This window comes from Caretta caretta, chromosome 17, assembly GCF_965140235.1.
Source record: "Caretta caretta isolate rCarCar2 chromosome 17, rCarCar1.hap1, whole genome shotgun sequence".
Classification (NCBI taxonomy): domain Eukaryota; kingdom Metazoa; phylum Chordata; order Testudines; family Cheloniidae; genus Caretta; species Caretta caretta.
Genome location: NC_134222.1, coordinates 13,163,151 through 13,177,082, shown reverse-complemented (window position 1 = coordinate 13,177,082; position 13,932 = coordinate 13,163,151). Strand labels below are relative to the sequence as shown.

Below are 13,932 nucleotides of genomic sequence, written 5' to 3'. Positions count from 1 at the left end.
GGCATTTACATGACATCCATCACTGGTGTCCAGGTGCCTGTGGGAGTGACGTTATTTCTGATTTATTACATTCATATACCTGCCTGTCTCTAGGAGCTGATTAATCCTCTGTCCTACTCTTCTGGATGGAACAGCTCAAAAACGGTCCTTTTCATAGTGATGAGAAACAAGGAAACTGCAGAAAACAGAAATGAAACTGAAGGTCAAAAGAGAAGTTTCAGGGATTGCGCCAGGCAATGAGCAAGGTCTTCTATGGAGTGCTTCTGAGCGAGGAAGTTAGAGCTCTGCAGCAGGCAGTGGCGAAATAGGACTGCAAAATAGGGCTTGACCAGAAACTCAGATCTCAGTTATTTTTTTCATTCTGTTTTTTATTTTATTTCTCTTTCTGTTTTATTCTTTCAGTCTTTTACTTGCTTAAGTGACACAGAAGCATTTAAAAAAAAATTAAATACACGGTACTTAATTATTTAATTAAATGCAAGGTACTTCTTTGGCCCTGATGGAATGGCAGTGCCAGAGCATAGCACTATGTGTCCCACACTGGGGAGAAAGAGTGGAGCATCACCCCTTTACTGATGTTTCCTGCTATACCCTTTTCCAAACTGATGTACTCGGGCAGCTCTGAAAGGGCATTTTGCACATTCAGCAGCATGGACGTGTTTAATTTCATTTCACTGCATTTCATTGCCCCTAGGTACTAGACATTTGAACCTTAACTGCGCTTGCTTTTGTAAAATTAAGGTCACAAACTTACTATTTCTTAACTGTATTTTTTTGGCTGAGGAGTGTTTTTCTAGTGGTGTTCAACTTCTTTCAGTGTTTTGAGTGGTTTCCAGAAATATGCTACAATAATAATAGGCCTAACTGTAGAAGCTCGTTGACTCACAATGCAGAGCAGAGGTGAAGAAAAGTGCTACCTTTCAGCTTCTTCAGAAGGTTCTTTTTGAACAGTGACTTTGCTTTAAAAAAAAAAAAGGGTCCATTCGCGATATGGACTGAAACTGCTAGTCAAATGCACTTGTCAGCTGCAGTGGTGTGGAGCAGAGTTGACATTTTTGTTAAAAAAAAAATTGCTTAATTTTGAATGCCAAAAAGACACTATAGGGTGATCAGCAAAATGCTGACTACGCCAAACATCTTTCATAACAAAGAATACAAACACTGCAGATCTGCTTTCAATAGCAGTTACAAGGCCCCCTGCTTTCAATAGTTAATACCAAGGCCCCCCTCTCACTGAGGCTTAGCAGTAACAATCAAAATCCTATGCTTAGAATGTTGACACACTGAGCACATTTCGAAAACCCCACATCTGTGTTCTCTATGGATGTTCTATTCTGTGTATCTCATACTCCTAGTCCAATCTAAAGTGTAGCATTTGGAAACGCTGAGCTAATCACTGCTTTTGTCGCCTCTCCTGAAAAGTTGTTTGCAAGACCCATAGTGGTAATTTTGGTAATGCATGAGCTCCTAGATTCAGCAACTGAAACAAAAAGAAGCTGGAGTAGTGTGTAGTTCCTAAAGGTCCATCAGCAAAGCCTTGGAGGGAAGTCATGGGAAACTGAAAATGCAGATGATTAGGAATAAAATGGAATTCTGGGGAGAGAGATAAAAAAGAGATGCCATGAGGAAAAATTAATATGTTGAAGATGTTGAATCCCAAATCTAATTGTATAGGAAAGGTGGAGGGCAGGGGTGAACAGATCAGTCGAAAAAACTTTGAGAAATGAATACAATCTGGAAGCACTGTATTCCCAAAAGAAACATGACATTCTTCGTCCCCTTCATCAAACTGGGAACAGATGAGCACTTAGGGTCGCAGGCAGAAATCCGGAGACTTGCTCCAACCAAGAAAGAAGTTACAAGGCATCTCTTTGCCTGTTTAGCATTATAATGACAGGTTTCAGAGGAACAGCCGTGTCTCCCTGCTAGCATTATAATGACTTTTCGAGACCTCCATGACTTCTACAGCTGGCAGGTACGACTGACCACAGGGCCGCTGCAGTAGCTCGGGCAGCCCCAGGGTCAGCTGCACTGATTTCCCCCCACCCAAGCAAGAGTGGCGGTCCTGAGCTGCCCCCACCAGCAGCAGTGCATCGGTCCCAAGCTGGCGAGGCTGCCCCCCACCAGCCGTGGAGGTCCCGGGCCGCCTGCTGCCAGCCGCAGCGGGGGTCCCAGGATGCCCTGCGCCAGCAGCGGTGGCTGCCATGGTCCTGGGCTGGCAGGGCCATCCCCTGGTGTGCTACCCCTGCCCCCAGGCAGTGGGTGCCCCGGAGGCCCCCCCAGGGCACCAGCGGGTGCCCCAGAGGACCCCCTCCAGCACAGCAGCTGAGCCCCCGGAGCCCCGCAAAACGCCAAAATTTAGTCAGGGGTTTATAGTAGAAGTCATGGACAGGTCACAGGGCCGTGAATTTTTGTTTATTGCCCCTGACCTGTCCATGACTTTTACGAAAAATGCCCATGACTAAATCTTATCCTTACTTATGAGTTTGAGTCAGTGCAAGACTGTGAATTCACTATGCAGCCCCCAGAAACAAGCACTTTGTGCCTGTTATGGGAGGAATCACTGATGTACTGTTTCTACATAGATTCCTGAATGGCAGATCAATAACAGAAAAAACTGTTTCTTGTATTCATCTACTCCTGCCTCTCAGCCAGTTTGGTCAAGGCAGAATTTTGCCTGCCCTAGCCAATGGGATTTTCAACTGAATCCACTCAGCAGAGTGTACAAAATATAATAAAATATATATACAAAGCGGTGCAAGAGGAGGGAGTGGAGAAAAGGGGATTGAGAGTGCTTATGACCTGGATGATGAAATACACATAGAATTGGGTGGGTAGGTGGGAATAGGAACAGATTTTATATATTTGTTGCAGAACTAGCAAAATTTCCTTGCACGTAGTCAATAATTTTTTTGATGGACAAGTGAGATATGTTTCCCCCCCCATTTTTATCCTGGTAAAAGGTAGCCAAGAGTTTTGGAACCAGAGCTAATGAAATTCCAGGACACTTTTGCAAGGCTTCTATATGTACCGAGTTCTCTGTCCACAGTGCCTAATTAATTTGTTAATAGGCAAGTGGAATATTCTTCCCTCCCCTGCCCACCTTCCCCCAAAACTTGTGTCAGGCTAAAGGGCAGACAAGTACATTTTTAGGGCATTTGTGCAAGGCTTCTATAGATTGGACTCTCTTGTTCAGTATATGTAGAAAAAAAATAAAAAAAAATACTCATTTAATCTCTTTTAAATTAAGTACCTGGTAGTGAGCAACATTATCATCACCTGCATTGGTGGTTCAGTGGTAGAATTCTCGCCTGCCACGCGGGAGGCCCGGGTTCGATTCCCGGCCAATGCAAGTCTCGCTTTTTGGCCCCCGTTTCCCCCCAGAATAACTTTGCCTCCATGCTTTTGCCTCGGCGATGGGGATGCGCCCCCGCCGAGGCCCACAACCACAGAAGGGCCCCAGGGCTGCGCGCCCTGAGTCAGGCGGCCTCAGCGCCGAGCTCCGTCAGGAGGCCCGGGCGTGCGGCAGCTCCGCCCAGAGGCCGGGCGGCCACCGCGCGCGGCTCTGCCGGGACCAGAGCTCCAGGGGCGGGGGCGGCCTGGGCGTGCAGCTCCGCCAGCGGGCAGGCGGCGGCGGCGGCGGCGGCACGAGATGGAGGTGTAAGGAGCCTCGGCGCGCGCGTAGGCCGCTCCTGGGGCGCCGCGTGGGTGCGGCTGAGGGACCCCCCCACTCCCGCGCCGGCCGAGTACCCAGCGGAAGGGGCGTCCCCTCGGGGGGGGGCGGTCTGGCTGCGACGGGGGAGCCCCTCTGGGGGGGGTCTGGCCTCGGGGAGTGCTGGGGGAGGGGAGCCCCTCTTGGGGTGGGGTCTGGCTGCGAGCGGGAGGGGAGCCCCTGGGGGGGGGGTCTGGCTGTGAGCGGGAGCCCCTCTTGGGGGGGGGTCTGGCCTCGGGGAGTGCTGGGGGAGGGGAGCCCCTCTTGGGGTGGGGTCTGGCTGTGAGCGGGAGCCCCTCTTGGGGGGGGTCTGGCCTCGGGGAGTGCTGGGGGAGGGGAGCCCCTCTTGGGGGGGGTCTGGCTGTGAGCGGGAGCTCCTCGGGGGGGGTGTCTGGCCTCGGGGAGTGCTGGGGGGGAGGGGAGCCCCTCTTGGGGGGGGGTCTGGCTACGGGTGGGAGCTGGGAGTGGGGAGCCCCTGTCGCGGGGGGTCTGGCTACAGGAGTGGGATGTGGACTTTAGAGGTTATGGGGACCCCCCTATTGGCTGGGATCTGCCTGAAGGGGGAGCTGGGCATGGTATGTGAGGTGTTTTCAGGGGGCTTCCCTTTCAGTTGGGGCTGACTGAGAATCTTGTGTAGGAGGTGGGATCCTGACCCCACAGGGCTGCTGAGGTGAGGTGAAGTGAAATTGCCCCTTAAACCTGGGGGAGTGAGGGTTCCCCTTCACCCATTTGCCAGCTGCTTCCGTGGCCAACGTCAGGGTTGAAGAAGGTGGTGGTGTTTGCACTTTGACAGTGTTGTGTCCTAAAGTCGCAGGGGTCTGTACTCTCCCAACGCTGCACCTCGACATCTAGTGCTTCCCATCATGGTACCACATCAGAATAATTGTGTCTTCTCACCTCATTGGTGCTATGTAGTATCATCCTGTACTGATGCAGAATTGAGGTGGGATGCACGACATGGCCGCAAAGTACCATACGGACCCATGAAATACATGAAGGGTAGCGCAGTGCTTTGTTGCACCCCAAATCTAATCGTTACTTCACTTTCTCCCTCTGTAAATTTAAGAGGAACATTGGGGAGGCAGGGAGGCTAAATACTTGGAATATGTTAAAAACTGTAATTATTTAGGTATTGATACTCCAGATCAGGCCAATACTCTTGGACAGTTTGTTAAGAGCTTTCCAATGAGAAACTGCATTTTTGTTTGCTTGAAAAATATTGCTGAAGTTATTTGAGTAAAACACTGTGGGAACAGTTTTAACCCTCTAATAAAACCATCCTCTCTGGTCAGATGTGCATGGACATAACATTCTCCCCATCTTCTTTCTCTGTTCTTGCCATAAAGTAAAATCCAAAGCCTGCTTTTCGGGATCCTTGGGGACCTTTATGCCTGCTTGCAAGAATGGAGCAGACTGGCACAGAGAGGGTGGAAACATAATATGCATGCACCTACAATTCAAAACACAAGAGGCAAGTCAAATTCTTGCCTAGCCTACTAACCTTGAAAGCGATTAAGACAATCAATCAAACAAACAAAAATAAACAAACAAAAAATCAAACAAAATTAAACATCAAAACAAACAAACCAGGAAGTTACTACAGCAGAAGAGTGCTGGTTCACGGCAGCAGTGCTAGGAACTCCAGCAATTTGTTGTATATCTGGGTGCTGTGCATGTTATAAAACACAAACCTATGTATTTCTAAATCGACAGTAGTACACACTTCCAAAAAGTTAAATGAAAAATTAGATTGTATGTCTCAGAGAGTTTAATCTATTTTGAATTTTAAAAATGAATTCTAGAGATAATAAACTATTATTTATAGAAAGCAAGTTTCATAAATGTTGACTTGTGCTGTTATCTACGTACGTACAGCACTGATTTCTGAGAAATATGGGTATTAGGTACTAGAACCTCAGCTGATGTATGTCAGCATAGCTTCTTCGCTGACATCACTGGAGCTAATGGTGTTCTATACCATCTGAGACGCTGTCTCTCCATTATTATAATTAAAGCTACTTATTGAAATTCAGAAGTTGATACTGAAGAGGGGTGTTGTTTTTATTACAAATATAGGATTGTATTCTGTCAGCCTTAAACCAAGTAGCAACTTTGAGAGTAAGGCCGCTGCCCTGCAAGCTACTGTGCTTGGAAGGACCTCTGTGTATGCATGAAGCAGTTAGCAGGATCAGGACATAAGTGGCAATTCAACATGTGACAGGATCTGGCTCATTGAAAAATTCCTACTCATTCCTTTGATGAGTAGGGCCTATCATAACTGAGGGTCTGATCCTGCAAACAAACGCTTATGCACATGCTTAACTCTACAACTGAGCGTGGCCCCACTGATTTCAATGGGACTGCTCATGGTAGTAAAGTTAGGTATGTGTGTAAGTGGTTGCAGGATTTGGGGCCTAGGATCCTGATCCTGCAGTGAGCTCCGTGGGAGTGGACCTTTGCCCAGTGCTGAGCCCCACTGAATGTGGTGGGAATATTGTGCAGTCCACCCCAGGTAGTACTCTCAGCCCTGTTGGGGCCTAGTGGACAAACACCCCCATCTTGTTCGTCAGCCAGTCCTCAGAAGAGGAAAATCTTCAAATAAAATTTTCACAGCGCTCTAGAGGTTCAAAGTGAAAATCTGTTCACAAAATGTTTTGGTTTAGAAATGGAATGTATTTTTCAGTGTTAAAAGCAGAAGGTGCCGATAATATTTTTTTTAAAAGAAGGGCTCCCATACAGTAATGTAAATAGTACTATATCAAGAAACATCTTTCAGTAATATTTCACTTAGGACAGCAATTAAAGCCATTAATATCTCTCTAAGGGACTCTAATACATTACAGAGTTGGTGTTAAAATCAAGTCAGTTTTCCTTTTCCATTAATCTCTGAGTCTCATTGCAGTGGAGTGCTATATGTTTAGACATCTGATATGAAACTACGTATTGAACTGATATAAAATAAGTTCTGGTATTTTATGTACATTCTTTTCTTTAAATCTTTTGGTTGTTTTTTAGTACCCATAAGAGGGCTGGGACTGACGTGAAAACTGAAATCTGTACTTTATAAACGGTGCCAGTTTTTCATAAAGATATAACTCAGCATGAATAAGCACACTAGCAATAATGTTTCTATTGTTCAATTTAAAATCCTACTAGCCTGGCAAAATATAAAATGTTGAGACGATCCAAGGTCTGTATGGGTTTAGGTTTGGCACACGAAAAAAGTGAAAGCCCCTGAACTGTAGAGATATACAGTTTTTAACACAAACCAATCCTTTGACTTAAATGTAGTTTAAAAAACTTATTCTCCACAGACTCATATCCTGTAAACCTTGTGTTTACTGTACGATAATCATCTCACTTTTTAATTGGATGACTTTATATGTGATTCTTCCATGGCATTATTATTATTATTTACAATAAAGAATGTCCTCATCCACAGGGATTTCTGTGGAGACTGACTGAATGCAAAGATTCTAAAGAACTGCATTTACCAAATAAACAAAAGTGATATGGTTCGTAAAACATGAATGAAAACTGATGTGTGTGAGCTTACTTACTGAAGTTTCTCTTGAGTCAGTTTAGGAGGTCCCTTTCATTTAAAAACAATAGTAGAACCTGTGGAAGTTTGTGGAAGGCATTTAGCTTGTTTGAATTTGATGAATGTGACAGTTCTATTCAAACAGTTGACTGCTTGACAATACATTCTACCTTTTTTATATGGTGCAACACAGACGTCCGAGAAAAGCCTTTTTTTTGTTTGTTTGTTTGTTTGTTTTGTATGGTAACTTTCTGTTGTTGTTACTACTGTCTGCTCAGCAGAACATATTGTTCTGATGAAGTATGGTGCTCTTGACTAGTTTTTCTACATAACATTTATTTAAAAAAATAAATTACAGTATTCTCTACTTAGTTAGGGCATGCTTAACTCAGAGCAAACCTGTTTAGCATAGTGAATGTCAATGATTCTTGGTTAATTGGGACAGAATTATTATATATTTCACTTAATAGGGAAGCATTTGGTTGGTGTTAAGTAATGGGAAGCTCTAAACTTCAGTCTGCTAGTGTAGAACTTGTCAAATAAACATTAAAAGAACAAAATAAAGGTGAAGTGCAATGAATATTATTTTATTCTTTCATTTGTATTCTGTATTGTATATATTTTTCTTTTTTATAATGGTCTTCTGTAATGGTTCTGCTTATCACTCTTCACTCAGACAAAACTTCAGGGAGTTTTGTCTAATCCGGGAGTAATGGGGCAGATTCTTAATTAGGATGATAAGCCATTCAGTGGGGGTGTGCAAGTTAAACACTTCATGATGCTTTGTGTGCTGAGTTGTAGCCAAATATTCTTACACAGTTAGTTTGTGTAATGGCTGCATTTGAAGTGTGCAAAAATAAGTAACTCCTAAAGGCAGCAATAGCCAGAAATGATAGAGGATTTAACAGAATTTTGATCCTGAAGATTTTATAAAAAAAAAAAAAATCTCTGCAATTAACAAAGTGTCCCCTTTTTTAGTGTAAACACATCAGCAAAGAATAGAGAATAGATTTCTGACAGTTTTGTTTGAGACACGCATAATTTTCTCTTTTTCAGGAAAGACGCAAATGCTGCCTTGCTGAGTAACTTTGAGGTAAGTTTATTTGTACCATGATTTTAAACTGACAACTTATCCTTTTGATGTCAGTGAGAGCATGTCCCGGTCCAAATACAAATAGTGTCTCCAGGGAGTTTTAAACAGGATATCAGGGAGATTTGTGTATGACTTGATTTTTCATGTGTTGAATTTTTTGTTTTTATAAGTTTGGTAGAATGGGTGCTATTCCTGGCTTTAAAGGGGACCTAGAAATGCTGTTGTTTGTACTGTTTGCATGGTGAATGACAGCAAGGTTTGATCCCGAATCTGAAGATGAAGGAAAGTGTGGGTCCACTACTTGGTGGGGAAGGAGAGTTAAGAATACATGACATCAAGAAAGCTGAGGTATTTAATGCCTATTATACTTCATTCTTTGCTATTGAGGTTAATAGTGACCAGATACTTCACACAATTAATATTAACAGCAAGGGGAAAGGTGCACAAGCCTGAACTGTGAAAGAACAGGTTAAAGAATGTTTAGATAAGTTAGATGTATTCAAGTCAGCAGGGCCTGATGAAATTCACCCTAGGGTACTTAAGGAGCTAGCTGAAACAAACTCAGAACTGTTAACGATTATCTTTGGGAATTCTGGCGGACAGGTGAGGTCACAGATGTCTGGAGAAGAATAAACACAGTACCTATCTTTAGAACGAGGAACAAAGAGGACCCAGACAATTATAAAGCAATCACCATAATATCAATATGTGGAAAGATACTGGAACAAATTTTTAAACAATCAATTTGTAAGCACCTAGAGGATAATAAGGTAATAAATAGTAGCCAACATGGATTTTCAAGAATAGGTTGGTCTGGCATGATTTGTTTTCCTTCTTTGACTGAGTTAGTGACCTAGTAGATGGGAGGGAGCTGTAGATATGATATATCTTGATTTTAGTAATGCTTTTGACACAGTTCCACATGACATTCTTGTAAGCAAACTAGGGAAATGTGGTCTAGATGAAATTACTATATGGTTGGTGCATAATTGGTTGAAAGACCGTACTCAAAGAGTATTTAATAATGGTTTACTGTCAGTCTGGGAGGATATATGTAGTGGGGTTGCATGGGGTCAGGCCTGGGTCCAGTTCTAGTCAATATTTTCATTAATGACTTGAATAATGGAATGGGAGTATGCTTATAAAATTTACAGATGGGAGGGATTGCAAGCACTTAGGACAGGATTGAAATTCAAAAGGATCTTGACAAATTGGAGAATTGGTCTGAATTCAGCAAGATGAAATTCAAGAAAGACAGTACTACACATGGGAGGGAAAAATCAAATGCACAACAACAAAATGGAATAACTGTCTAGGCAGTTGTTAAAAACGATCTGGGGTTTATGGTGGGAAAAGCTAATATTATTCTGTCGTGTCCTGTATGTAAAACATGGGAGATAATTGTCTCACAGTACTCAGCCCTGGTAATTGTCTCACAGTACTCATCTAAAATATTGTGTCCCGTTCTGGCTGCACAGTTTAGGAAAGATGTGGACAAATTGGAGAGAAGAGGAGAAGAACAAAAACGACAAAAGGTTTAAAAAGAAAGTAGGCATATTTCATCTTGAAAAGAGAAGGCTGAGGGGAAACCTACTAAGAGTCTTCAATATAGTTGCTATAAGGAGGAGGAGGATCAATTGTTCTTAATGTCCACTGAAAATAGGACAAGTAATACTGGGTTTAGTCTGAAGCAAGAGCCATTTAGGTTTGATATTGGGAACAACCTTTCAACTACAAGGATAGTTAAGTGGTGAAACAGGCTTCCAAGGGTCGTTTTGAACCCCTGTCATTGAAGGTTCTTAAAAACAGGTTAGACAAATACCTGTCAGAAATGGTCTTAGGTATACTTGTTCCTGCCTCAGCATGGGGCTGGACTAGATGACCTTTCAAGGTCCTTCCAGCCCTACATTTCTGTGATCAACTGCTGAATCCATTTTCATGTTGCAGAGAAAAACAGAATTAGAACTGGAGGAAATCTTTGCCAAAAAAAAAAAAAATCCAGATGTTTTCTGAAATGGCTGCTGATAGCAGGGTCACTATTTCATGCTTAACTTGAATGATCCTGCAGCTCAGAACTCTCAAATACCTACTGAAATTAAAATAAGTGCTTTAAGAAAAAAAGCGCTTTGTAAGTCTCTCACAGCTTGGTTTTAAAAGATCTTGGAGTAAGTCCACACTACAGAAAAAATGTGTTTTCTTAAGGTGGTAAAATCTTAGTAATGGCCAATAGTTTGTTGTTTGGAAATGTGTTAGTGGGTCCAGGTAAACTCTAGAGGGGAGCCTAGGGTTTACCTTGACCTGCTAACACATATTAGAACTACAACTGCCTTGTCTTCATAAAGTTTTTACCATGTTAGCTAAGAAAACACGTTTTTTCCTAGTGAAGAGAAGGCCTTACTGAGTCACCTCTTTTACAGTCTTCAGAGTGAAAATGCCTTTTTGGTGACGGTAAGATGGAAATGTGACATTAGTATGAGGTGTAAATTCAACCAGGTAACTTGAGGATTTCAGTGCTTTTGGCTTTAAAAACCATACATCTTCCTTCAGATTATTTCCTTGCTGAAGTTTTGGGGTTACATATCCATTTCATCCTGACTTTGAGCTAAGTCTTGAAGTGTTTGACGAGGCCAGAGTATGCCACCTGGCAGTCATTGGAAGATCTTTAATTAAATATTTGGAAGGAATCTTACTGTCTAAGAAATAGAAAATAGCCTATGGTTTTATGTCAGAGGATGTAAGTGTGGTATTAAATGTCTATTTAAAAAATCTACCATTTCAGAATGGAAAGCAAGAAGTATTGAAAAGATTATTGCTTGCAGAATCAGACCTTTCCAATACTTCTCTGTATTCCTTTTCAACATGCAAGGATGTTATGGTAAAATTGGGTATGGATCCTGTCTTTCATGTACAAGAAGAATTCTTGCATTGTGTAAATCTTCTGGCACCCCAGAACAAGGGCCCAGTGCAGTGAGGTGCTGATCACTTTGCATGATCGGACCCTTAATTATAAGCACTAAATATCTACGTTTATTAAATCCACTTTCTGTCCCTCAGTCTGCACCATCATCATCTTAGCGTCAGTGCCTCCCCACTATTGCCATATATACCCATATGTGCTGAGTGAGAAAGTGAAAGGAAGTGGAAAATGGAATTACTGATCAGACTGCTCATTCACCATTTCCCTTTCTCAGCATAGTTGTCTCAGCACATATAGCTTTTTAATTCTTTTCAGGAAGGGATTTGCAGTGTCTGCAGCTGTAGGCATTTTAATCACATTTTTTCAGCACTCTCAGTTTACAGATTCCTCTAAAACTAGTATCCTATTTCCCATCGGCTGCTATTTGTGCCTTCTTTTCTCTGTATTGCAGTTTGGCGAGGGTGTCTAACTCAATCAGTGCCAAGCTAATATTTTGTTCTAAAAATGTTTGAATAAAGCACAGGTCTAAGAGTTAAGAGATCTGGGTTCTATCCCTGATTCTTTAAAAGATTTCCTTGGGCTAGTTGCTTCACCTGTTTGTGCCTCATTTTCATAATCTGCAGACAATACTTTCCCGTCTCAGTAGTGTATTGGTATGGTCTACAGTTAATGTGTACACAGTGCGTTGAGATCCTGAGGTGGCAGGTGCTATAGATGTGAAAAATTATAGGAAATGATATCTCACCTAGGATTAGGGCTAGTCATGTTTCTCCTGACCACAGTTAGAAAAATGCCAACTAGTGTTGACGGAACTGTGCTGATGAAGATGAAGGCAGGGGGACTCTTGCACAATATGCTTTCTTCCCTATCTCCTTCTAGAAGAGAAAATATTACAACAGAGTAGTGCATTGGTTAGAATAAGTAAAGTGTAAATACAGCTATAATTCACTTTCCCTCATTTAACCTGATACTTATTTGTATGTAGGTTTGTGGAATCAATGTCCTCTTTCAAGTCCCAGTTTGGTTATATTTATTTATACTCTATTTAGTATATAAAGACTGCATTTTGTTTGAAGATCTGTTATAGCAACATTTGCTGTAATGGCAGAGTTAGCATTAGTAAACTGGTAACATTGCTCATCAGATTTCACTGTAGTTTTATGAACCAGTAATTTTTACAAGGCCATGGGATTTATAAGTGGAACATGAGTGGGGCTTGTTAAAAATTAAGGAAGCAGAAATAGAAGGGTGTCCATTATTTAGATTTTGTTATCAGCTTTGGACATATTGTGAGGCATGAGGTGAAGGCATTCACAGTAATTGCACAAATAGCCAAGTTGTTCCCAAGCAATGCAGTTGTAGTTTAATATGGATCTGTGGTTATGGATCCAGTATTTAAGGCAGCAAGTAGCATTGCTGTTATGCTCAAATAAATTTGTAAGTCTCTAAGGTGCCACAAGTCCTCCTTTTCTTTTTGCGAATACAGACTAACACGGCTGCTACTCTGAAACCTGTCATTGCTGTTAAAGTAAGTTTAAAAATTACAACAGGCAATTCAGAAATGGGGCATATAAGCAGTATTTATTTTTGGTTTATTACAACCTTAAAAATAGTACCATCTGCTACTCTGGGCTCAAATATAGTGAGTACAGTATAAATGCTTAGATAGAGAAATACTGTTTTAACTAAATGTTTAGAGAATTCTTTTTAAAGTTTACTCCCTCTTCTGAGCTCATTAGTGATGCACCAGAATGCATTATTCCAGGACAACACATGCACCAGAAGAGTCGGTGCATGGAGACTTTTGGTATCAGCAATGACCCATAAGGATGCATTCTGGGGGGTCTCTGTGAACACAGAACCATCAGTGGACTTTCACAGTGTATAAAAGGAATTTTAAATAGATGATTTAAAACCTTTCTGTCCTGAATGCCTCCCACAGCCTGGCTGGGAGCACTTAAGCGCGTGAACCACTGAAGCCTAAGCGCTTTGCTGCATTGGAGCCGAAAAAAATAACAGAAGTTGTCTTTACATTTTACTACAGTTCTGGCTGTCATGCAAGAGATGTAGCAACAGTGTAGTAGGTTTGTCAATACTTTATTTTAGAAACTGAAACATAATTTATTTTGAAAAATTCTTATTACATAAAACATTGAATAGTTAATTTCATTCCTACAGTTTTGAGTATTCAAAAACGTGGAGACATCTTTATTACCCCTTTTTCAACAATATTGCTGCTTGTATTTATTTTTTCTAAGGAACTTGTGTACTAATTAAATCTATTGAGGTTTTTATACCATACTTATCACTGTGGCATCCGAGCACACTGCTAAGCTGATCCCAGAAATGCTTACTGTTAAGCATAGTGCTTACTGCAAGCAGCCCCACTGAAGTGAATTTATAGTAGCACCACTACACGTAGTCGTGTTTGCAGCATCAGGGCCTAATTTTGTAGGCTTGTTACAGAAACACAATTGTAGGGCACGCATTCTTCTTGCACCCGCAGCACACTTGAGTTTCTGTAAAATAGAATATTTTGAATATTTTTCTTTTAATATTGTAGGTTAATGTATACATACATTACATACTATAAGATAGGGCCATATCTTACAGCCCTTATTCCAGCAACACTCACATTGATTTCAGTGGGAGTTTCAATTAAGAACTGC

The 13,932-nt window shown here is 41.9% G+C and overlaps 1 protein-coding gene and 1 non-coding gene across 4 annotated transcripts in view; both read left to right on the top strand.

Annotated features, from left to right (window-relative positions):
- Positions 1-3,281: 3,281 nt before the first annotated feature.
- Positions 3,282-3,352, top strand: TRNAG-GCC (transfer RNA glycine (anticodon GCC)). The gene has a single exon. It is a non-coding gene; the product is annotated as a tRNA-Gly (tRNA).
- A 32-nt stretch (positions 3,353-3,384) lies between these two features.
- CRCP (CGRP receptor component) overlaps positions 3,385-13,932 on the top strand; it is a 44,882-nt gene continuing 34,334 nt past the window's right edge. For 2 of the 3 annotated variants that reach the window (XM_048824075.2, XM_048824074.2), the window contains exon 1: positions 3,385-3,660. In XM_048824075.2, the coding sequence (XP_048680032.2) occupies positions 3,400-3,660 (261 nt within the window). In that variant the 5' untranslated portion in view covers positions 3,385-3,399. Of the gene's footprint in view, positions 3,661-8,309; positions 8,347-13,932 lie in introns of all 3 variants that reach the window. The other variant, XM_048824076.2, reaches the window with a different exon arrangement.